The sequence below is a fragment of the Centruroides sculpturatus genome, unplaced genomic scaffold (assembly GCF_000671375.1).
Source record: "Centruroides sculpturatus isolate CEXI.00-Female unplaced genomic scaffold, Cexi_2.0 scaffold83, whole genome shotgun sequence".
In the NCBI taxonomy this organism is placed as follows: Eukaryota; Metazoa; Arthropoda; class Arachnida; order Scorpiones; family Buthidae; genus Centruroides; species Centruroides sculpturatus.
The window spans coordinates 418,546-445,547 of NW_019384393.1; the positions used below are offsets into that span (position 1 = coordinate 418,546).

At 30.1% G+C, this 27,002-nt stretch overlaps 1 protein-coding gene across 1 annotated transcript in view; it reads right to left on the reverse strand.

Annotated features, from left to right (window-relative positions):
• Window positions 1–27,002, reverse strand: part of LOC111618279 (methyltransferase-like protein 9) — a 30,089-nt gene that overhangs the window by 896 nt on the left and 2,191 nt on the right. Inside the window, exons 3-5 of the mRNA XM_023359774.1 lie at window positions 23,247–23,437; window positions 15,195–15,404; window positions 12,967–13,151 (exon numbers count right to left, since the gene is read on the reverse strand). Coding sequence (XP_023215542.1) covers window positions 12,967–13,151; window positions 15,195–15,404; window positions 23,247–23,437 — 586 coding nt within the window. The remainder of the gene's footprint in view (window positions 1–12,966; window positions 13,152–15,194; window positions 15,405–23,246; window positions 23,438–27,002) is intronic.

A 27,002-nucleotide genomic window follows, 5' to 3' on the forward strand; every position in this document is an offset into this window, starting at 1 on the left:
CTTTTATCTTAATATATACTTTTTTGAATAAGATTATAATTTTAAATGTAGAAATTACAATATGAAATATGCTAGAAAATATTAATTATTCAAATTCTAATCTTAAAACAGAAATGAAAGAATAAAAGATTATTGATAATTTTTTGTGACAAGGAATAAAAATAATTAAATTATTTAATACTTAAAAAATTTATTTAATATTATACTGTAGTATCTTTTAATTTGTTTTTTGCAAAATAGCATCTTTTTTCCTTTAGTGGTATCTAGTTAAACAGATATAAAATTCAGGTGTAAAAACTTTATATTTTTACACATGAATTTCAGCTGAATAACATGTAGCTTCTGTTTTAAATTTGTTAGATTGGAAATACTATCATCCATATACAGTAGAAGTCCCATATTCATGAAGTTACATTCTGTAAGAATGCCACGAATACAGAATGGCCTATAAGCAGATAGACAATTAAAAAGACCTGATATCATTGTTCCCATTGTTAACTAATCAAATTAGTGCTCAAATTATTAGCTGCATTGGTTGATGCAGTCTAAGTCTTCTGGAGAAACTGCTTCACATTCAACAATAGAGTTCTTTATTGCTATTTGATCTTACAGAAAATAACAATGATGTACTTTTCACATTGTTCAGGGAATGTGGCTTCCAATAGAACACCTTGTCCTTGATGACCCCAAAGAAGAAATCCATGGGTGGTCAGATCTGGGTGATGTAGGGATCACTTGATGGAACCTTAGTGAACAACCATTTGCCAGGAAATTCCTGGTCAAGTACTTATTGAATGTTGGTAGCATAGTGGGATGGTGCACTGTCCTGTTGGAAAAAATCATTATCACATCGGCATATCTGATATTGGAGATAAGCATGTTCTGCAACATTTCCTTAGAGATTCACTAGTGACAATATAGTAGAGCATCAGTTATCCGACTCAATTGGGGACTCAGGTTGGTCGGATAACTGAAAAATCAGATAACCGAAAAAAATACATTATTAGTATAGTATATTAGTATATCCCATGTATTTAGTATATTAGTATATCGCTATTAATTAACCAACTTCGCATTGAATTTTCATCGATGTTAAGCCTAACAAACTTTTTTTTAAATAATAATCATCGCTATCGTATCGTTAAAAATTATTTTAAAATTATTTTATTGCTCACAAAACAAACAACCACTCATAATTAGAAAATTAAGTCTCGTTTAAATACTGGCCGCCCTTTAATGGTCGAGCCGTGTTGCCAGCTAAAACACGCAAAAATTTAACAAAAATAATATTAAAGTAGCCAAGACATAGCCAAATATTGTAGTGCCACATCACTAGCGGACATTTGAAATTTGCCAACTAGAACGGTCGGTTAACCGAGGTGACGGTTAATCGGGAGTCGGATAATCGATGCTCTACTGTACTATCAAAAAAATGGACGAAAGACACTCTTAACTAAGTGCCTACTGTCCATCTATTTACAAGCCACCCTTATAAGTAAATGGACAGAGTGCATTATGATTAGAAAATAAAAACCTATGATAACAGATTTTTATTTTCTAATCATAATGCATCTCTTTTTTCTTAATGTACCTTATGATAGTCATTTATAATGAATGCTTGAGCAATCACAATTGCTGAATTCCTTTCTATGTTAAATTGACCTAGCATTTTAACTTTGTCTTTGAAGGGCATTTTCTTTGATCTTTTTGACATTTTGCCATTGAAGTCTGTTGATTTGTAAGAATAAAAAAAAAAAACTAAAAAATCTCTGAATGAAACATAATGTTGGCATTTACTTACTATTCTCATAAATGCATATGCTAAAATAATGTGAGAAGCTGCAAGATAGTATCCATTAGCTCTGTCTAAAAATCAAAGACACAAATGCATTTAAGACAAAAATACTAAAACTCATTTAATTTTGTTTTCCTCTGCTGTTTCAATGTTTTTAAAATTCTTTTATAAGTAAATTTCAACTTTGTAAATATGAAAAAATGTGACGCTTTTATTGCTTCCTCATCTCTTTTGAATAAAGCTTTTAATTTTACAACTACATTAAATGAAGAGAAATAATCAGTGAGATAATACTGTTACATCTACAACAAATGGAAAATTATTTATTTTATTACAATATTTATCAATAAATAGTTTAAAATTTAACTTTAAATTAAAATTAATTTTAATTTAAAGTTTATTTTGCAAACTTTAACTTTACATTAACATAAAATGAAGAAGTATTTGAATGAAACTTTTGTTTTTAATAAAATTTTCTAGGGAATAAAAATTATATCTTTTCATATATGCTAAAATATCAAGTCCTATTCTATCTTATTCATAATCCTGCTGTGTTCATTCCTTGAAAAATAATATTTTCTTGTATTTAAAAAAATTAAAGAAATTAAATAAACCAAAGCAGTTTGAAGAGTGAATAAAATGTATCAACTTTTGACAGTGAAAAAGATTATTATTTGTACTGTCACTATTAGTGCTGACAACAAAACAACTTTTCAGTAAACTGCAGTTTTAAAAAAATCAAAAATCAGTTTCAAACCCAGTTTTAAACAGACAATGAAATTAGTATCATTATGTTTACTTGTCTTTAACTTTTAATTGACAATAAAGTATGCATGAATTTAAGATAATTTCACATAACATATATAGCTGGAAAATTTCAGTGTAACATTACAACTTGTATACAGTACCAACTTATCCTTGACTTTTTAAAATAATATGCATTACTTGTGTTTAAATTTAAAATTAAAATTAATGTGAAAACTAGCATGAATTAATTTTAAAACAATAAAGTTTTCAAATTCTATATGTTAAGTACTTAGACTCTGATGTTTACCACCATCTTGGTTTTATCAACTTTTTGCAGGAATAATAAATACATGATACAGGCATATTCATGAATCTTGAGTAATATTTACTGTAGTACTTTATTAATATTAATAAAATGTGATAATAAAACATTAACTCTACTGAATCCAAACTGGTTTTGTTTAAACCAATTAACTGAATTAAAAAATTTCTAGTTTTTGCCAACACTAGTCACTATGAAAACACTAAATAATTATTTATTATAAAAATTACAATAAACTATAAATAATATATAAATAATAAACTATAAACAATAAATATAAATCTAATTTTATCATCATCACATTTCAAATATATTTTACCTTCTTTTAGATTGATCTATTTAAAAATATTGAATATTAATAATCTCTTTTAGGTACTAATAAAAAACACTGTCTTTCAGCATTATGCACTTTAATAATTTCATAAACAACAACTAAGCAAGTACTTTCAACATTAATTTTTCTTTTCCATACATTCAATTTTTCAAATATCTGCTCTATTTTTAGAATATGCCAATGTATATTTTTTTAAAATTTACATCTATGTTCCATATAGAGTGGGTGATTGGTTAACGAACAAATTGGATAACAAACACTTTCATGAAAGATTTTTATGTTCAGACAACAAACACCTCACAGAACAAACACAAGAAGAAGTGACGTAAAATAATGAATACCAATTGGTCTTCCCTTGTTTTCAGGTAACAATTCGAAACTTTTTGGAGCACAGGAGATGTCGACATTGACACCCAACCTGGTATATACTGATCAGATAGTATTCCTCAGAACTTTGAAACTCTCCCTTGTAATTCCAATTCTGATGGAAACAATTCTTTTATACTATTTGCAAGACTGTCAGGCGGGCACTTGTTAAGTTTTGCATTGGTTTTTATTTTTGAAAGGTGAAAGTATAATAGCAAAGGTAGAGAGTGGGCAGATGATGTCTGATGTTTCTGGGCAGTATGGCTTGAACAGGTCTACAATAGGCCGCAGTTCAATCTTATCTAAGAAAGATACTGTGGAGTAACAAAAATCACATCTGAGAAATAAAGAACATTGAAGAGCTCATAATGGAACCTGAAACTCATCCGATGACAGAAGAATGCCAAGAACTCTTGAATGAAGAACACCAAGAAAGTCGGTGAGATATGTTTTCTTCTGAAAAAGAGGATTAATGCCGATATCTGCTATTAAACATCTTTTGAATAAGTAGGAGGATATCAGAACAACGGTCTTAGAATGGCATCCAAACCAGGTTGACGTTAATAGGCTTGAGGATCTCTACAATTACAATGTTATTAAATTCTGAAAAATCCTGAAGAAGAGAAAAAAGCAATCAGCATTAGACAGATTCTTTAACCCCCACAAACGGAAAAAAACATGACTAATAAAAATGCAAGACTGTGTATATATGTATTTTTATTATTACATATAAATAAACGTAGTAAGAAAGTGTATATTTTTTATTTTTTGGAATTGCCAGAATGAATTAATCAAATTCCCATAAAAACCTATGGTAAATCGGTAATTGGTTAACGAATAATTCAGATAGCAAACAAAGTATTGGAACGGATTATGTTCATTAACCGATCATCCACTGTATATTCTTTGCCTCAAGATGATATTAATTTAATGTTGAAATGTACAGTACTTGCTTAGCTGTTGCTTATGTGAGGGTCAGAAATTTCGAGTTATAAACTTTAAATTTTTTTAATAAAATTTTAATTAAACTTGGGATACAACTCTATGAAGACGGAACAAGTTTTAAGGAAAATTAAAAGAGATAAGGGAAACATAAATCCTGGTTAAACCTCGATTCCCACGAGTTGGGTTCCTTGTTGAGCTGAGTACATCTCTGTGTCACGATTGTGTCGCCCATCATCTTATTGGTCCAAGGAGATCGTCATCCCTGATGAAATCAGGGAAAGGCCCGAACAGAGGACTTCGTATAAAAAGAACAGCACGATGAGTAAGATTGTGGAAGTTATTTTTCGATTGTGTGTGTGTGCTGCGCTGAGTTCGTCTTCGAGAGACTGTTCCTGCCGAAACCCAACACCCTCCTCAACGATTGAACTGGACAATATCAATTCACCTATTTAACTCCAAACTGTGGGACTTTATTTGCTGTTAACGGATCAACAGTAATATAAGGTATTTATCCTGCCCGCGCACTATTGTACGCTCTCTCTCTCTCTGTCTCTCTCTCTCCACATTAACTAATCTCGAACTTGATTTAACTAGCGATTCATGTAACTTATATTTAGCCAATATTAACTTGTAACCTAAATTTTGGATGTATAACTAACTTAGATTTCTGGATATGAGTCCAATTTTGCTTGCCATGTCCAATCACCAGGAACACCTATTTCCATTGCAGAGACAATTCTTTAGAGGCTATGCCTCTGCACAAATATGCAAAGCAGTTTAAAATGTGCAAAACTTTTTATTAAATTATAATTCTGCCAGCCCTTTTCTACAAAGAAATAATGTTTTTGTTCATAGTTTAAAACTGTGAACATGGATAATAAAATAAAATTTTTAATATTTAAATTTAAAATTTTATTTTATTCTCAGTAATCCTAATTTTTCTTTAAAATGTCTAGTTTATTTAGATTTCTCACTAATGAGCATATGCTGCAATTTTCTTTTTTTATGATTTATTCAATAAATATTTGTAATATTTAAAATATAAATTTGATTCATCATAAATATATTTTTTCCTTTATAATTCAATACGTTTTGAAGATAGATTTTTTGAATTCATCTAATGTTATATTTTTTAAAAATTCTACTTTTCTACTTTTATTTAATTTTATAACAATTTATAAAAAACATGAAACCATCTGTTAGAAGCATAGAAATTTGTTATAAAATACCAGACTACTTTTGAACTCCTATATTCATAGGCATCCTCACAAGGGGAGGACAAGTGTCCTGTGCCAGAGAATGGAAACACTTACCTCTCCTGGGATCAAGTAAAATATTTCAAACATTATAAATGTAAAAGTGATGAAGAAATGTAACCCATGACCATGGGATGCATTGATGCAATACTATATTCAATAATCTACTTATGAAAAACATCCAAAAAATTAAATAATTATAAAACTTTATTGATATAATTATTTGCCTCCAAGCTTCAACCCCCTGGAAAATTTTCTGCCGACACCCATGCCTAAACTTATCAAGTTCCAAAGTGAAAAACTTATAACACCTGGGGAAAAACTACAATTCATGTTACTCACTACGAAATTACTATTTATTCATTTTTATTTAAAGTATTAGTAGTAATTTTGTTTTTCTTACAGGATATATTGTGATTTATACGTTCTTCAAAGTGTAATTTAAAAACAGAATCTTACTTGCAAGGGCGGACTGGCCATGTGGAAAATGTGGAAAATTCCACATGGGCCGTATACAATTTGGGCCGTTTTTTCTAAATATGTACATAATGTACCGTTTGGTTAAGTTTAATTTTAAAAAATTCATACTTTTTTTTCTTTTGTTAAGTAAGGTGTATAATATAGATATATGTGTAGGCCTGTATCATTTTACCCGGCCCTACCCGTATCCGAAGTTAAATTAGTTCGGCCGATCTGAGCCAAACATTACATTAGCCCAAACAGAAAGCATCCTAGGAGAAAAATAATCAAAACTACCTTCTAAACAGAGAAAATTGGTCATTTGTTTACATTGCTAGAAACTATTCACCACTCCTATGAATCTTAATGCTTAACTATAGAAATGCAAGTTATTAGTTTTGTACCTAGCCACCACAGCGATGATTGTAGTCATAACAAATTTAATGGCCACTTATATTATTTTCTTTATTTTAGGTAAGTAAAAAATGTTATTCAATAATAACATTTTAACATTTCTCTATATTCCAAACGATTTAATTAAAAATAATCTATTTTGTAGTGTGAGGTGGGGACCTCACCCCCTCTCCAATAGGAAACTAGTTGTCGAGCTAAAGCTAATAAATCGGTGATTTATTTTGTAAACAAGAACGAGTGTAAGATAACTTAATTGTCGCATTCCCGGACCAAATTCACTTCTAGATCACTCTCTCCCACTTTCCCTGATCTAGTCTTTGATCTAGATTAGGGAAAGTGGGAGAGAGAGCAACCAGGGAGAGTTCAACTGTCATCTTATAACGAGTTCAAAGCACATTAGACCAAAATATACGGGACCGTCTCTAAATATTCCTGAAAACGCATTTCAAAAATTAAGCAGTATTTTAATACAGTTTAATCCAGTAGCTACTCAACACAATATTATTTCAGAATTGCAACATTTTAAATTGTCATGGAATATTTTAAAGGAAAATGTCAATGATGAAACTTTTATAAAATTAAACGAAAATGAACATTCTACTGATGATCAAGTAGAAACTAATAAAGATGCAATTTTATCCTCTTACTGCATTGCTTGCAAAAATTTCTCTATCTGTTGTTATAATATATTATTCAGATATAACATGTTAAGTGGCGCTTATTCTATACTTGGTCAAGCATACAAATATCTGCTATCTATGTCTGTAACACAAGTGTCCGGCGAACAAAGCTTTTCTATGTTAAAATTATTAATTAAAAGCAGCCTAAGATACTTATAAGTATCTCGCAAGAAAATGTAGAAGCCTTCATGTTAATGTCAGTGGAGAAGGATTTTTTAAACAAAATACATTCTGATGATGTTGTTAATATTATTGCTCAACAAAGCAAACTTCTAAATAAAAAATTAATATTGAAGAATATAGACTTGTTCTTATTGTAATTTTTGTCAATGTTGTATTTTGAATATATTTAAATATAAATAAAAAAAAATACATTTTTTTTTTTATTTGTGGGCTTGACTGGTAATAAATTTTCCACACAAAAATTTTATGGCCAGTCTGCCCCTGCTTACTTGATTTTAGAAAAAATGAAATTAGTTTAGAATTTATTTTATATTATTAGATTTTATTTGTAAGATTTTATAAGAGACTAACTATCATATAAACAAACATGATAGTATAACATCTTACATAGTATGAAACTGTGTTAGATAAGTCTAAGAACCAGTATAAAAAATGGGGAAGTTAAATTCCAGATGCTAACTGATATGATGTGTATCTGTACACCAATAATTTTTTGAAATTTCTTTGGATATTTTTTTAAATTATTGTCTAATGGAATCTGTTTTTTGTTGATATTGTCAATTCAAATATTGAGTGAATTTTCCTTTTTCTCAATTATTGGTGCTCATGAATGAGCTATCAAATTTGTGGAAATGGAAGATCTTAGTCTGATAATTCTTCAGCATGATGCAGAAATATTGTCAGACAAGAATATAAATTATATCAATGATTTTAGACCTTAGAAACAAATGTCGTGTAGATAGTGTTAGTATAATGTATATAATTCTTAATTATTTCTACATTATATAATACTATACAAACAGTAAAAAATAAATAAATAAAATCATAATGTCTATTAGGAAGATGATCCTAAACTTCAAACATGTCAAATGTAGTTTAAAAAGTTCTGTTCAGAAAATTTTGAACTAAAGGATACAAAAAGTATGGAGTGCCCAAAAGCTGTCAACAAAGAAAAATTGCAGAAAGAAATTGCTAAAAATCGACTAATAACACAATACAGTATATATAACCAAACACATCAAAAATAAAGCAAAAAAAAGCACTGAAAACATATAAGTATGATGCAAGAGTGACAGATGACTTGGACATATGACAGATTGTGTTTACACTTTGAGCACATTTTTCACTGCACACATTATTCGAACTTTGAAGCATCATATGAACTCCAAGGCAAATTTTTGTTGAATTTTGCATTCAAACTCTGAAGTGTTAGAATATAAGGTATCACTGTATTAATAATTTTCATCTAAAATAATAGTTAAAATATTACTATTATTTTTTGATTTAATAAGCATAAAATAAGATGCATGTACATACAGTCGACCCCCCTATAACGTACGTTCCAATAACGACAATTCCTATAACGTAGCGAAAAAATTGTAGAAACTGTCGTATAACATACCTCCCATAACGTCGCTTCGCGACAAGATTGATAGAGTCTGGACCAATAGTGGATGAGCAGCCGAACTACTTTCCTCCGACCCTGCGCCACGCTACGGAGCGGCTAAATTGAGTTTGCTATCGTCTGTTTAGTATTATATATAAATTATATATAAATTAGGTACTGTACATATAATTATATATTAATTATATATAAATTAGGTACTGTATATATAATTATATATTAACTTAATTTATTGTAACTTTATTATAATTATATATATGCTTTCTGCCGCCTGGCAACACGCTACGGAGATTTTAGGCTAGTAAGTTGAGTTTATTATCGTCTGTACAGTATGTAAATTAGGTACCGTAAGTCTAATACAGCACTAATTTTATACATTTCTTGTGAAAGAAACACTTCTTATTCAACGGCCATAAAAATTATTTATATTAATGATGTCTCCAAAGGTCAAGTTATTTTTCTGCGAAAAATTATTTATCAGAAATCGCGGCCGCCGTTTCGTGTGCTGTTCCGCGACGAAGACAAGCTTTGAACAACGGGCGTAGTCGAACGGTACACACTCGGTAAGTAATCCTATAATTTTTTGTTTATAGCATAGTTTATACGGATTACTCCCAAAAAATTATACGTGTTTTGGAAATGTTGAGTCGAATTAGTCTAGAATCGGTTAATTTTATAGAAGAAAACCTTTCGAACAGCCTTAGTCTGTAAAGTTCCCACCTATCGGGCTGCGATTGGCTCATGTATTTAATCGTTCCTACAACGTAATTTTCGGTTAGCGTGGAACGTATCTAAGCGTTATAGGGGGGTCGACTGTACACATGGTCCATCATGTCAAAACTTAAAATACAAAAGCATTGCATTAAACACTTTTCAAATGCTAACATAAAATATTAACTTAAGAGAGTCTGAAAAGAAACTTTTTTTAAATTTAATTTAAGAATATTTTGTAATTTTAATACTTAAAACAGTTTAAATGTTTTAACATTAAGCATTTTTTCATGAACATAATACAAATAATAATATAATTAGAATTTACATTAAAATTTGAAGTTGAAAATTATAAATTTAAAGATTTAAAAATGCAAGTTGAATTTGTATATTTAAAACTTTTAAAACTTATATTGAAATTCACAAATTTACAACTGTTTAACTGATATGAAGTTCCTGCTTCTTCCATATATCTTTTATTATTATTTTAATTTGTTATTAAAACTTATTAACTTTTATTAATAATTATTTATTATTGTTTATGTTTTGTTTTGAGATAATTATTACTAATTTTTCCTTTTAAAGTCTGACAAAAACTACTGAAATTTCATTCTACTTCAAAATTTCTACTAAATGCATATTCTACTAATGCCATATTGGTTGAAACTTTGTTAATATCATCTCTATATTCTTTCTGTCTTCAATTCAAACTTCTATAAATACTACTTGCAATATTTCTGCCTATCACTATTCAAGTGATTGAAATGAATATCTTTTGACTGATTAAAAGTACAGGAAATACCTTTTCTTTCTATTTTTTATTAACTCATATATTGTTTGCTAAATTTTTGGCATAAATTCTTGGCATCAGTTAAATAGTTTTAAATATCTAAATTCAGATATAACTTATGTATGTAAACATTTTTTAAATCTTTAAATTTGTAATCTTATAATTCAAATTTAAATTTTAAATGCATTACAACTTATTTTATTTCCTTAAAAAGAATGTTTTAACATTATCTTAAAATTTTTAAAATGTAACTTTTAAATTCATTAGAATTATAAAATGTTCTTAACTTAAAAAAGAATCTTTTAAATTTAAGCTTTTTTATATTACCAATTTACCATGAGAAAACATTTTGAAAAATATCTAATGTCTTTAATAAAAAGTTTGACATGATGACAATTTAACATAAAGTTGTATTGTTAGATTAAAAAGAGCATTTGAGTTTTGAATTAATAAAATTTATAAATAACTAATTAATAAAAAGCGATGAAACACCATTTTAAAGTGCATTTTTATTCAATTAATATAATTATAAATAATATCTAACCCAAAAAGTAGCCAAAGCGCCAAATGATATTTTTTATGTCAAACAAAAAAAAGTAGCCCCATTTGGCACAACGTAGCCAAATCTTGCAACGTTGGAAAAAATACTAAATAAAGCTGTAGTTGTGAATCAAAGGATTATAGACCCAAGTGCGAGGAAAGGAGAGAAAAGACAAAAGATAAAAAAAGTGAGAAAGGTTGGAAAATTAAGGGTCCATATTTGCTTAACAGAAGATCTATTTAACCTTTCTCACTACTACATCTTTTGTCCTTTCTCATCTTTTCCTCCTTTTTCCAAATTTGGGTCTATAATCCTTTGAGTCACAACTCCAGCTTTATTTAATAATCCTTCCTCAATCACACATCTCCAAGTGTTTGAAAATATTTCCTTTCCACTCAAAAATAAAATATGAATAAAGGTTTACGGCTTTGTGAAACTTCTTTTTTGAGTTTATACCATTGAAATAGATAAATAATAAAAAAATTAAAACATTTTGTCGGTTTTGTTTACACATTTATTGGGCCGCATTGAAACCTGCCTTGGGCAGCGGGTTGGACACCCCTGTCTTACACCATTACTTATGTTTATGTATAAATAAATAAATTTTATAATTTGAGTAACTCTATGAATCTTAGTTATGTTGTTATTTCAATACCCAAAATTTTATATGATGTTTTGAAATGCAGTGAGTCTTTGTTACAATGAATCTTTTTGGCAAAAGAAATACCGTGTTTCCCCGAAAATAAGACAGTGTCTTATATTAATTTTTGCTCTGAAAAATGCGCTAGGTCTTATTTTCAGGAAATGTCTTATTTTTTCCAGGAAGAAGAATTCACATTTATTATTGAACAAAAAAATTCCCAAGTCGAACTTAGACGAGAGTGACGTATATCCGGTGTGTCGGACTGTCGCCTTTTATAGCATCAACATCGGACTCGATGACCAATTAGTGCTTACTGAACCGTAGCACTATGCAAATATCATGTAGCGTGATTCCCGGCCGACCAATTACCCATCACCAGCCGTAACGTTATGCAAATCTGTGATTCCCAAAGCCATAGTCTTATGCAAATCATGCCGTGTGGCGTAATTGTCTGCTGACCAATCAGTGGCTGTACTTTCAAAAAGCCAACGGCCACTTTCAACCATCTGTCGATGACCGTTACGACTAAAAAAAAACTTTGCTAGGTCTTACTTTCAGGGGGTGGTCTTATATTTCGCAATTCAGCAAAATCTGTGCTAGGTCTTATTTTCTGCGGATGTCTTATTTTCAGGGAAGCACGGTAGTTTGATATAACAGGATGTTTGTCGTAATAAAATTTTACTTGTTTAAGTTGACAATGAAGTTTTATTCAAAAAACTGGCTGTACATGATTGGGTTTGAGTTTTGTGCAACATTTCAATAATTTCTTTATGTACTTTGTACAAATTTTCATATTTTTCAGTCATAAAAGTTTAATAGAAAATAATAAATAATGAAAGCATAAAGCTTTAGATTTGTATTTTTCACCTTTTATGTAGTATGCAAGGGATGTTCCTTTTTGTTTCGAAGCCAATCTGTTTGCATTTTTCTCATCTCTGTTGCATAATGTAAAGCCATCAAAAGCACATGTGCTTTGTTTGCATCCACACATGATGAGTGAAATTGCAACTCTCAGCAATGTAATACAGTCAACTTTTTGAGAAAAAGTAGCCAAAGTTCTGAGTTAATAATAAAAATATAAATAATAATAATAAACATATCATCATCATGGAAAAGTCTTAATGATAAATTGGGAAAGTGTTCACTATAACCAGCATTTGTTGAAATTAGTATTTTTTAACATTAGCATCACTGGAAATTGTCATAAACACTAGGCTTGATTTGTACAAACCAGGTCTTCACAATAACTACAGTTCACTGTATGAATGTTTTTTCATTTTATAACTTCAAATGTGATAATTTAAAACTTTAAATAATAATTTTTAAAGTTGTAAAATGTAAAATAGGAAATATGAGTGTTTTAAAATTTACTTACCTACTTCTACATATTGACTCAAAGGCAAAACAAGAGCAATTATTAATCTTCCTGTTGTAGGTTTTAATTTTGATTTAATCTGATTTAGCAATGTAATAGGTTTATCACAGCGATCTAAGAGATTCAAACAGCTAACCACATCATATTTTTTTGACTCTTCTGCCCATTTGTTAACATCTAAAATACTGGAAAATATTTGAAATTAAAATCTTCATATTATATAAAGTTTTAAATGAATTACAATTTTTAGTTCATTAAAAATAGATTAAAAAATAATAAAAACAGAAGGTTAAGTAAAATTTTAAAAAATGACAAAGAAAAAAAAATGTTAACTTTATAAAATATTCATTAATGTGATTGAAAAAATAACAGTATTAATAATTTTTAAAATAAGATGTACAGTACACTCTCAATAATCTGTTCATTTGCTAGTTTGACATGACCTTTAATTTGACACTAGTTAGCTCTCAGACATTGCAGGCACTGTTGCCAAGTCATAGACAAGTTTTGAATTAGTTAAAACTCCAGTTCCTACTAAATTTGAGTACCTTTCTACTAAATTTCCTACAAATACTTTAACTTTCCACTAAATTTAATGAGAATCCATCAGCTTGGCAACATGATTACCAGTGATGGCAGTGTATTCAGATGTTTGTTCAGTAGCCCAACATGTATTTTGCTGCAATATTAACAGTTGATTCCATGCAGTTTACATGCTCAACTGTTTCCATTACATCAATAGTACTTATATTTAATTACACTTTTATTGTGTTTAAGTTGCTAATTCATAAAAATGTGTGAAACTTCTAATAATCTGGCAATCTTATTAGTCCAGCACCATTCTAGTCCCATATAAGTCAGATTACCAAAATTGTACTGTATTAACATTTGAGATAAACTTTATAATAATTTGAATAAAATAAATTTTTGTTAAAAATATATGATTTTATTTGAAATACTATTCTAAATGATAATATATATTTTTATAGTATATTTACATTTATAAATTTATATGTAAAAGTATTAGCTAAATGTAAAATACTGTATGTAAAATGCATTAGTTATTTACTATATTTATTTTCATTACTCTTCATATTTACATATTTTGATTAATTATAAATATATGTTTTTCATAAAAGTATATTTTCAAATATCAATTCAGAAAAATAATATATTACTTAATAAGTGATGTACAGGAATAATTTATTGCAGTTAACACATTCCAGAAAATTACAGCATTAATTGGAAAATATATTTAATAAGAAAAATGATGATTCATTTGGAAAGAGATTTTTTCACTTAAAAAATAATTAGAACCGGCTTTATAATGGGCCATAAAATCTATAAAAACTACAAGAGGATAAAATGAAAAGGTGCTATTAAACCTAAAGTTTTATTACTTTGTTTTGCAACTAAACTTTTAAATGATTTTATTAAAAAAGATAAAATTATTCACATTCTCAAATATCATTTTCTAATGCTCTTAATGCATTCATGTTTTCTTCATTTGGATCATTATTCAAAATTGTCAGTAGTGATCTCCATTGCCCTAAACATTTTTTCAAGTTCTTGTACACATTCCTTTAGTTTTTTTTACTGTAAAGTTTTTAATTATTTATGTGTAAGTAAGAGTTTCTTTGAACTTTCCTAAAAAGATATAAATTTATTTTAATTACTTTATAATAAATTATTCTGCATTAATTGAATCCTTTGGCACATATTATAAATCATATAACAGTGAACCCAACACTAAATAAAGTTGTATTAAGTGAACTATTCCTGTAGTTCATCACAAATTTAGTATGTATAGGATAGTGCAATTCAATTCAATTAGTATGTCCACATTAATTACTAAAAATACAATATAAAATAAATAAAAATTATAATTAACAAACTAAAGTTTTTTTATTAATATATAAAGTTATTTGCCTTTTACTCAAAAATATTTTAAAATAAATTTATTAAAATTTCTATATCAGGCAAATTTAGAAGAGCTTATGTTTTTGAAGCAATTTGAAACAAAATTTAAGCATTCTTGGCAAATGTACGAAATCATTGTTAACAGTTATGATGCAAATTATTATTATTTTTTTAATGATACAAAAATTATATATTACTAGATGTAAATAAACATGTAATAAATAAATATATTTAAGAAAATAGAAGACAAAAGATGATAAATTTTATAATTTTTGTTCTATTTACGAGTTTCATAAAAATTGGCTCACCGATAACCTTTCTTTGTCAGGATCCTCTGCATCACAGAGGAGATTTCTGTAACATGAACAGTATCGAAAAGGGAGGCCATCACTTGAGTTACACTTCCATCTCCAGCACCTAAGTCCAATAAAGCTTCTGAATGCCAGTCAGATGCCACACCAAGTAACTGTAGAAATTGTGACTGAGAAAAAACAAAAGTTGAACCTCTCCCTAAAAACCTTTAAAAAGAAGTCATACTTATTAATGTTGTTATTATTAAAATGAATAATCTATAAAAAAAATAATTAGAATGAAATAATTAGGCTAAATATTAATATATTCCAGATTAAAAAAAACATATTCAATTCCCATAAAATCCAGAAAAATCAAGAATGACTTTCCTGCATTACATTTACGATTTGAAGGTATGCAGTCATTCTACTGTATGTATTTTACAAGGGAGAAGATAGTAATACGCGGAGATAAATCCCAACTGAAGTAGAGCACTAAAAACGATGATGTGTGGCATACCCCCGATTAACCCTTTTCAACTTCCCATTATCGTTCCCCCGTTCACACGATAAAATTTAGAAACTCCCTTTGGAATGGGCGTATTTTCGTTATCTCTTAAACATCAAGGCAAGTGAAAATTGCCTAACAATTTGAAATAAAAAAAATCAGATATTATTTTACATACAAAACATACGTATAACAGAAATTCTATATTCGTTTTTTTTTTCTTTTTTTAATATAAATGTTTGGATATTGTTTTTAAAATTTTGCGTTACAATGATCACAAGAAAATGTCATTGTAAATGAAATATGTCTGTCTGCATAAGTTAGGGTAGATGATGGTCACGAATAGTCCGTGGCCAACCCCTGTCGTTGCCATGGTAACTGTCCAGAATTCATTTCCGTCTGCAACCGTCAGAAAAAAATAAATAAAAAAAGACGGTTCTTCCATATTCTTTCTCCACTTTTGTCGAAAAGCAGGATGTCATGGGTGCGGGAAAATCATTTTAATAGACTGAGAAAAAGTGAATGCGAAAAAAAAATACTCATTTTTGCTTTTTAGATTATTTCCTGTAGTCTCACTTGTCCTTATTATTACTATTATTATTTTAAGTTAACGTTTTTATGAAATTGACAAAATAAATCAAACGTAAAAGAACATCCAAATTCTACACGCGCCTTCCTTTATAATCGTTTCCAAAAATTATATGCTGTATACTATTTATTTATTTATGAAGGCAAAGAAAAGAACTGTCTAACGGTGAAATGAAAGAACGTGTTTTTAATTCGAACAATTTACGTATACTTGCGTAGGCTACCCGAGTAATTAACATACTACAGCAACAGGCTGTGAATAGAGACGAAATAACATTCAGTTGATTCCATCTCGGTATTTTATAAAAGAAATTTGATATATAACCTATCTAAAGATTTTGTCTGTCCAATGAAAAGGTGATGTTTAAATTAATTTAACGATCGACGACAAAACTGAAAGAGCAAAAGAAAACTGTATTTTCTCTTTTATCTTCCCATTCTATACAGATACAGATGAACAGATATAGATATGGTAAAGGGAAGTATGAACGATATCAATACAATACCAAGCAACACGAAAAGAGAGGGGAGTAGACGGTGTGAGAAGATACGACGAATTTTAGAATTGGTTTCGCCGGCAGGAGCTCTCAAGTAACACTACAAAATGTTTCGGGCAAGAAAACTCAATTTTTTCCTCTTCTCTGTCTCTCTACCTGTCACTGACAGATGCTATACTAACACCTTATCTACATCCGGGTAAATGCAAGACGTCGTTCTCAATGCTACTAGGGGACCTGGAAGGGGGACCCGTCCATCTCCCGAAGATGTACGGGACATGAAAATTAAGCGGCAAGAGGAGATTTGAAACACATCCTTCCTTTCATCTTGTGTGGGGAATGCAAATGGCTGACCATAAAGCAAAGGTCTTCCCCATCTGCCGTTTCTATGTAGGGGGTAATTATTCCTCACACGGATCCCCCTGTTCCATTATGTGAACGACATTAGGAGGAAACCATTAGTAAGATGGTGAAGAAGTTATGATTTTGGTCGGGGAACGGGCAGAAATGTCATTAGGGATGGACTCGGATGGGATGGTATGACTTAATAAAGAATGATACCCTTCTATCTCAAACTGGATGTCGTTTGATTAGTCTAACTATCCGAAACGATCGACTATTTTTGTCGTCGATCGATACCCGTGAATATGATGTCAAAATGAATCTTTATCCTCTTCAAAGGCGAAAATCGAAAATTCATCGCTTTTTTGGGCAATTTGAATTAAAGCGAATAATCTTTTACAACCGAAAGTGTGAAAAATTCACATTTAAAAAATGTTAATTTTAACACCAAGTCACGAAAAAATCGATGGGACTTCTATTTATCTGCGGGTAGGATTTGCCGAAATCGCGGCTATATAATAAAAATACGGTCTACAAGTGAGCCGTAGTGTTACAACTGGAACGCGAGAGAGTCCACGGTCAAGGACATGGTTGTATTCCCGTACGTCACTTCCGCAAAAAACATTTGATGGTTATATTATTTCTATTGCTTATTGCGCGATCGGATGATATTTTACCCATTCCAAAATTCATTTATCGTCTAAGAACAGGAGACAATTTACGAGGTGGACGTCTACGTGAGCGGATAAGTGCAAGACAAGTTTTACTCGGGCCCGTTTTTAAGTGATAGGTGACCGCTGTATATCCCCGCCTCTTGCCATTGTTGTCCCGTGCACAGTTTATAAACTGCTAACGGACGACCGTTGTTGAATATCTACCGCCCTATGTATTATACATAACATCCCAGAACACTATAGCAGATAATTAATCCGAAGACAGAAAAATGGCTTCGGGGAGCAATAACTTTAAGTTTTATTCTGTTCCAGACGATGAGATAGGTTTTCTTGGATCGAAATATGTTGGCGAGTGACGTCAACTCGTAATTTCAGAACCCAGTTGAACACGTGATAGCTAGATCTCGTTATGATTAGTGTCTCGTTACATCCACTACACCTACATACCTTTTTTTTAATGGTTAAAATCGAGATGAAGCAAGATGCATTACGTATAACGAGATGGTTATTTCTTTCGATTCCATTGTCTTATTACTAGTTACATCCTTCATCGTAAGATGGCGTTACTTGCATGGCACGGAGCCGGATAGGGATAATAATTTAATATATAAAATCGGACATTTCTGGACTATAAAGAATAATCTATATCCACGGCTGTTGTATCGAATGAGTTTCCTTTGCCAGGAAACTTAAGTTGTTCGCATCGGTAAAGTTACGAATATTTATCATATGCCAAAGATGACAAAAGAGACGATCGTTTCTTCGGAGTTGCAACTGAATACGTTCCGGCTTTCTTTTGTATGGAAAAATTTTTGAGAAGCATTGAGGGAAAGTGTCGTTTGCAGGGTTTTGTCGATGAGGTCAACGACGTCTTATCGTAACCAAAATGGACGATAACTACTTTACTCGGTCTTAAATACATATTGCATTTTCTTAGTTGTTGTCAGGATTGATATAAGTGGAACCACTTCGTGTCGTGTAGTTGAAGAAATAACGGGTGCACGTCAGACGGTACTTCACAGAAACACATTAAACTTTTCTCAGAACATTAACGTCTGTCACGAAATCCGTAACACTCACTCCCTTCTGTACCCGTCGTTAATTACAGCTGGTCGTGTATCTGCCAACTTCTCTTACAGGGCACGTCATATATTGCCAACTGTTTTGTTCAATATTTCTTGTCCGGTTTTTTTCAAGATATCGTAAATAAACTATAGACCAACTAGCAAAAATTAACCAAGTTTACCTAGCAAACATTGCCATAATGCTAGAGCAGATTTCGCAATATACTACTGTCTTATATCCACCAGAATCTAATACGAAGTACTTCTACCCACACCAGTTTTTTTCAACCAAAAGTATTGTGTGATTAATAAAATAACTGAAATATTTAGATCCCGAATAATTATTAACAATAATTAATTTAAGCATGTATAGAGCTTTAAAATATATTACTACACCGACTGAATATAAATCCAAGCACAGGTACAAGAATTGAATTTAAATTTACTTTCTGAATATTTCTGTAAGAAATAAAAAAGCTCACTCATTATTTTAATTATGGAGAAAGCAAATTTTATGATTAAAAAAAAGAAAAATATATAACCATAAAATTCACAAGTATTAAAGATAAGTAAAATCTCACTCGAAACACTGAGAAATATTATTCAGATAGCGTGTCTAAGGGATATTAAATGTCACGAACAGATAAATGGGTAAGGCATCTATGTGAACTTATAGCCCTCTTAATTAACAAGCACGTCGTACGTCCGACATGAATCTTTGCTGTAACAACTCCGTCAAAATAATATACATTTTGTTATTTAAGAGTGTTCTAGACGAAGATCGTATCTTTCCTTTATATTTATTATCAGGTCGAGCATTTGTCATTAGACTAATACGTAATTTACAAACATTGTAATAAATGTTTTGCTGATTAAACTCAAAATACCGAAAACATAAAATTCCTTTACAAAATATTTGTTCGATTTAACAACAGATGGAAAATAATTAATCGACCTACATCTTCGGTTAGATTAATTATTCATTCAAATTAATTCCACGAAATATGTAATTTCGGAATTCAATTATATCTAAAATCTTGAACAGGTTACGGAAAAGTAAGTTTTGAAAATAATTCTCTTCGTCGGGGGACGTAAATTAGAATTCATTTAAACGATTCCTCTAAGAAAACTCGATCATTTTAAACTTAAAGGTATTTAATAAATAATTTTAAATTTATAAATGGATAATAATTTATCGGTTATTTTTAAGAAATTTATTTATATCATCATGAAAATCTTATATTAAAATTTTAGCATAATACAATAACTTTATACATACCTACTTCGAATTTAATAATAAACACTAGCTCTTGTTTTAATAAATACTTAATTATTTTTATTAGCAATAAATTTTATATTAAAAAATATGAGATAGTATTACAGTTACTAGTTTTGCTTAAAATTAATATAAACATTCTTCAAATATTCATGATTAATATGCAAATTTAGGAATTATTTGTAAAAACGTCTTCATTATATGTAGCAGAGTTGTGGTGCTTTAAGATCTCTTTAAAAATGAATAATTTTTGCAAAATTTGCATAAAGTAAATTTACATATTAATTTCAGTTTGAATTTTTATTTATTTCTTTTATGTTTAAAAATATGATTGGTTGAATTTGATTTAAAATTTGGATAATTTTTATAATTAGTTTAAGAGGAAAGGTAGATCTATATTTGGGATAAATATTACAATTTAAAAGTTTAACAATGACAACTGCAGAGAATATCATCAGTGGTGCAGAATGAAAATTTCTCAAATATAATCCACGAGGAGACCCCCATTTCTCCCCCATGGCCGAAGCGATTTTCTATCTGATCTCTTCAAACTGTCCACAGCAGCAGAGCGAAGACCACCTCAGTGAAATGTATGCCGTTTCCAAGAGTTCAACCTTTCCTCTTCGTCCGCCGATCAATTTAAAATTCCATTCGGGGTGTACCGCTTCAAAGAATTTGAATTTTGTGTATTCATGCTGGCAAAGCAGAAATTTCATATGCAAATTTTCTTCACCTCGTTCGTCCAATGGGAACTTAGGTGAGCTCCGCCCCTCTTGGATTATGAAAAAGCAACCAATCACTGCAGCCACTAAAATTATTGATCCTTAGTTCCCTCGGAAAAAGGATGCATCTTGTTGCCATGCCTGTCTCTCGTCTGCCTTTAGGCCGATGGGGGATAAAAACAGTGTGACGTAAGATGGCTGAAACGTCTCTCGTTTTCATCCCTTTTTTTCTTCCGAAGTCACGATTTAGAGATCGAAAAAGACCTATGGACATGATACTTTAAGTTAGAGACGCAACTCTGTTTTCTACTTAGTAATTGCAACATTTTACTAGAGGAGAAGGAAAAAAAATTAATCGGGGACAAGAACGTATATAAACTCTTAACTACTAATATATATCAAGACAGGAGACAGACTGGCAGAGAGAGATGTTCAATGAACCACAACATTAACTGGTACGTGACGCGTATTTCGATGAGAAGGGGGATGGATTTTTTAGCCCCAAACACAAGTAAGAATCCGACAGATAATGAGCAATGCGGCAAAACAGGGTGGTGTCTGGATTATAAAAGGTGTCTCTGTTGCAAAAACTCGTTTCCAGTTTGCGAACTTTTGATCTCGAAAATCTGGAAAGAAGCCGAGTTCTGTGCGACACATTGCAATCGAAATTCATAAAGTAAGAACACAACAGTTCGGTCACTCAGTGGCGATAGTTCATCTATTCGAGAACGGGAATTGGTAAAAGGGGATTCACCAGCTGAGAGTAATATCAGTATTCTCCGCCAGATGGCATCCAAGCGATACGCCACATCACGTGATAATCCGGTGAAACGCCGTCTTTCTCCGATCGACTTTCTCCCCCCTAAGAAAAAAAAATGGGCGGCACTAACTATTGATTTTTCTGCCTTTTTTAAAAGAAACGTGTGACCGTAGCCAAAATAGTTTGCCAAGAAATATTTTTGCATTTATTTCATTTCTTCGCCAGTAACTTGATACGCTTAATAGAAATTGTACCTGTTGGCACGTGTCAGAGTGGGGAAGGGTAAAAAAAAAAGGATTAGGGGGAAGGTGATAAAAAAAAACGTTCGTCCCTCCTCTATGTGTTACAAACCACATTTCCATTCATAAAACTCCATCGGCATTTCACACCAATTGAGATGTTTATCAAGCCCATTAAAATAGGGAAACAAATCAGATTCATATTATTTTTAGTTAAATTCGTATACCTAATAAATATTGTTTAAATTGTTTATTTAAAATAGCTTTGACTTATCACTGATAATAATTAAATCTCTGTTGTTTTCAGATTAAAATTACCATTTAAAAACATATTTTAAAAATGTCCTATTCAAAATTACATAAAATTAGTGATTTGAATCTTTAGAATTCTTTAAATAAAAGTCAAAAATGACCATTTGTGAAAACGAAAACGTTTAAAAATGTTTAATTCAACAGTAAAAGAGGGATGTAAAAATTAAGTTAAACCGGATCCACAACTTTGGATGATTTCAATTAATAATGCCCATTACTTCAATGCTTATTACTTGGTGCTAGAAATCGTGTTTCTGTTCGTTTTACGATCTGCGTAATTATCTGACGTGCTTCAAACATCGGAGAAGTGGAATTTATCTTCCGGCAAAGAATTACGACCCAGCTTAACTTCACCAGAAAAAAAAAATCTGTACTAATGAATCTGCATCAGAATTAAATCTCCTTTTTTCTTCTTGGTGTCACTCTTCTCGACGTCGTAAACCTATCCGGATCACGTATGCATGGAATGACAAAATACGTGTATGTTTTTTGAACTTAATATTGCTTTACAATCGAGAGACGTGATATTAAAATAAAATTCCTCCGCAAGCGGCGTAATGATGAAAGACTTCTCAGAATTTGATCATGTCTGACCGATTAATGAATGTATAAAATTACATCTCATACATCTAATACTATTTTTTATTATTATTATATTTGTTTGAATTGTTGGGTAGCTGCGTCTGATTAATTCAAATGGTGTCCTGACCCTAACACTTCGTTCCTGTCGCAGATTTTGGTGGAACAGCACGCGAACGGACATGTCCAGTTAAATAACGCGTGAGTAACTAGAACATTTCCTGCAATTTAAAAGCAATATCTACAAATTCCATTGTTTTATATGTACCGGAACAGTTGATGGAAACGCAGGTGGGATAGACACGCGTTACTTTCATTACAACTGTTTCCTGGATATTTACAATCCTCAACGGCGAATTTCGGGAAGTCATTACAAATATCATATTCATTAGAGCAATTCAAAAATTTTTAAATGAGATCTGAACACCGTTTTAACACATACTTTTTCTGTTGTTTTTATTTCAAGACATATACAAAAATAAAGATGATAGTCTTCATGCAATACATACCCATTGATAGAAGTTTGTGTCATAAACCAACAGAGAAATGCTTTAGCTAGTGAATGGAACACTTGGACAAAGAACCAATCGGATTTCTCGTAACACGTTTCTAAGAAGGCATTGGTGTCCTTGTCACAATCAAAAGCGATGTAGAGATCTCGAAGGTCTGCGGTCACTCGGTCAAGATCACATCGGTACCACTAAGAAAAAAATTCCTCAGTACAATATTTCGACGAAAACATTATATTCTATCCACACTGAAAATGCTTTTTAATAATATATATAATAAATTCGTTTAATAAAAGTATTTTTATAATTAATAATTGAATAAATGTTAAGTATTTGATAAGTTACCGTTTATTGAATTTATGTAATTAAAAAATTTCAAGAATTAGATAATATATGAATAATAAAGAAAATTGCACATCAATAAATCGATGTAAAGTATATATCGGAATAAACACCTGTCAGACCTGAAAACTAATTATATCGTAGCTGTTGGAGATCTAAATTTACAGTCAATCCAAGTTTATTATTGTACTTATTGTTTTCGTCCGAGTCCATATTTCAAATCTATTGTATTTACTGCTGATTATTATTGGGCGCATATGAATGAGAAAACGTGCGAGCGAGTTAATGGACGAAACAGCGCAAACCACCCACACTAGACTAGTCATTAAATTAGAAAATATAAATCAAACTGTACGGTAATGTACCATACAACTAGCGTTTACTTCATTTAATTGCTTCTCGCAAGGCGAAAACTTTCGGTTGCACGCACGAGTACGAGAGTGGAGCCAGTTTGTTTCGACCGTTTAATATAGGCCCAAGCCAACCATGTGAAGTGATTAGTGGGAGTTAGACCAAGGGTTACTTAACCTCGTTTCTTATTATTATTATACGAGATTGGAATGAGAAGGAAGAAAATAAAAAGAAATGAATGTATAAAATGAAAGATAACGAAGGCCTACTGTCTATGAAGTTGAATATATTATAATATAATAGAGCCACTTTCCTAATATTTATGGAGTGGGCACATCAAAATGAATATTAATGACAGTTAAGTTTAAAGGTTATATATTCCGTTTCCGCGGAAACATATTAATCTCCTCCTCTCCTCCCCTCACACTTTATTCTATCGATCAAAGATGGCGGTGATGGACTATTTTCCGGATGCTACCTCACAGTCCAAAAAGGCAAATCATAGAAATATGCAGGTAGAGCATGCCAGGTTGGCTTTAAACTTCGCTTAATCTATGAGGTCTTTGAATGGCCGAGTCAATAAGAGACAGTAAGCGAATCTGAATTTTCAGTATCATAACGTGTGCAAAATAACGAATTGCATCCTGTAAAAATCGACGGTTCGACAAATACAATTATTCCTTATCCTTCCCCTCTTGAGAGGAGAGAAAAGAGAGTCCAGCCGGCGTCGGTCCGCCAGATCAATTTTTCAACGCAGGACCCCCATTTTTCGATCCCCGGACGGTGAAACAACAAACATCTTGTTACTTCACACGCTCTGAATATCAGTAAAGCTCTAGGGACTTACAAATGCTGGCCATACGTAAATTATAGCTGACGTTAGAAGTACTTTATGATATGAGAGATCCTTACAAACTCCACTCCAGTTTAATTTTGTCAAAAAATGACAATATAAAATGTAAACTCGCTGTAAAATATCAAAATTGTATTTCAAAAATACTATATATAAAATTCTCTACTATAATCCAATTTTATAGTCAATTATTATATATCATATTATGTATGCATTGTTTTTTTTAATGCTTAATTTTGATTTCTAATTAATAGGAAGAGATATCTTATTCCAAATAATTTCGAATAGGCCATTTACCCCCAAACATATTTCTGTAATGTGTACAGTCGGAGTCCAGCTAATTCACTAGTTCTATCTGTCATTAATTTATAGCTCTCTATGGCGTTCCGACACGAAGTAAATTTATGACTATTCTTTCGTATAAATAACAGTAAGACACAACTCACCCCATTTTCAATCAACGTCAAGAAGTTTTTAATGAACTGCCGAGTATTATTCTGGCATACGAGTCGGCGGCGTATTAATTGCCATGATAATGGAAGAACAGGTTGCTAACAATTGTTTACTTTTGCTAGCCATTTAAACAAAAAAAACGCAAAATGATATTTAAAATAATCGAATACACTAAACTTTTATAATTATTATAATTAAAATTTCATTTTAATTACAATAAATATAAAGGATGAAAATAAATCAGTAATTATATAAGTTATTTTCAAGCAAAGTCATTAGGTGATAGCATAAACCTATCTTGTGTCAGATATAAGAAATTTTATATTAGCTTTCAAATAATCCTTAATCTTAAAAAAAACAAACTAAATACTTACATAAACTTACATATATCAAAAACTTATCAAAAATATCGTAAAACATACAGTTCATACATCAAACTTTAAAATATTAAACTTAAGTAAAATAGCTTCATAAGCATATGGACTATGTAAGCAAATAAATAGGTTATTATTTATACCAAAACTAATTCTCTCAATTATAATTTTCATAAAAAAATTTGACAACAAATTTCATTACATATAATGCTGGCAAGAACCTATCTATTATACTCATTTCAGCCAAAATGCTCCTATATTTAAAAATATATACATTAATATAATTATTATATGAGAGATTTATTTTTTTTTAAATCATTTAAAACCATCTTTATATAAAATTCTTTAAGTCAGATAGTTAAATACTATTTTTTGAATGAAAATAATCTACTAAAAAATGATATTGCTTTAAAANATATTCATCTTTCAATTAGGAGAAAACAAATATCAAATCTTCAAATTTTCCTTTCATTCAAAACTACAATAGTTTTATTTAAAGAAATAAAGTTAAAGTATTGATTGTATATGCTGTCAAATAACTAAGCAATCATCCTGCTGAAAGTCTAGATTTCAAAAGGGAAATCAATAAAATGTAAATAATTTGAAACAAAGATGCTTTACTAAATCAAAGATTACATTTCATTTTATAACAAATCTTAAAACAGATTATTTTGATAAAGAAAATTACTGTTTAAAATTAAATATCATGTTTTATTTAATTAGAATAATCTTTTAATCATAATTAATACCAACATGATAATATATAAAGCATTTTTCTTTTATTACTCTTCTATTTCATCAAAATACTATAATATTTATTTCATTCCTATCTTGAATCACTTTAAATATCAAATTTTTGGAATAAAAAAAACTTATAAACATTCTCATTTACATTCTGTTTGAATTTTTAATTCCAAAGCAAAATTAATTAATATTTCAATCATTCTTTGAAATTAAAAATATTAAGGTAAAATATTATGTTGTTGAATTTAATTTTACAGATAATTTGTTATAAAATGTTTTGAACAATTTGCATATTAAACTGAAATATTATTTAAATTTCTTATATCTATAATGAAAGTTTATAGGACTGCTTTTATGTACAGTACAGTACAGCACATTCATTAGGATCACCACTTATCTACATATGATGCATTTTCAGATAAATATACTTAGTATATACATTAAATCTGAAATTTGATAACTTTTTTAATTAAAGAGATTGAATAAAAATAAATTAATAACAAATTTTAAATAAATTTTTTGCATTAATTAGTTAATTATTATGGAAATTAATTATATAATTAATATATTAAATTTACACTACTTGAAATTTTTAATTATGCTTTAAGGATTAAATAAAATGAGCTCTATTATTATAAT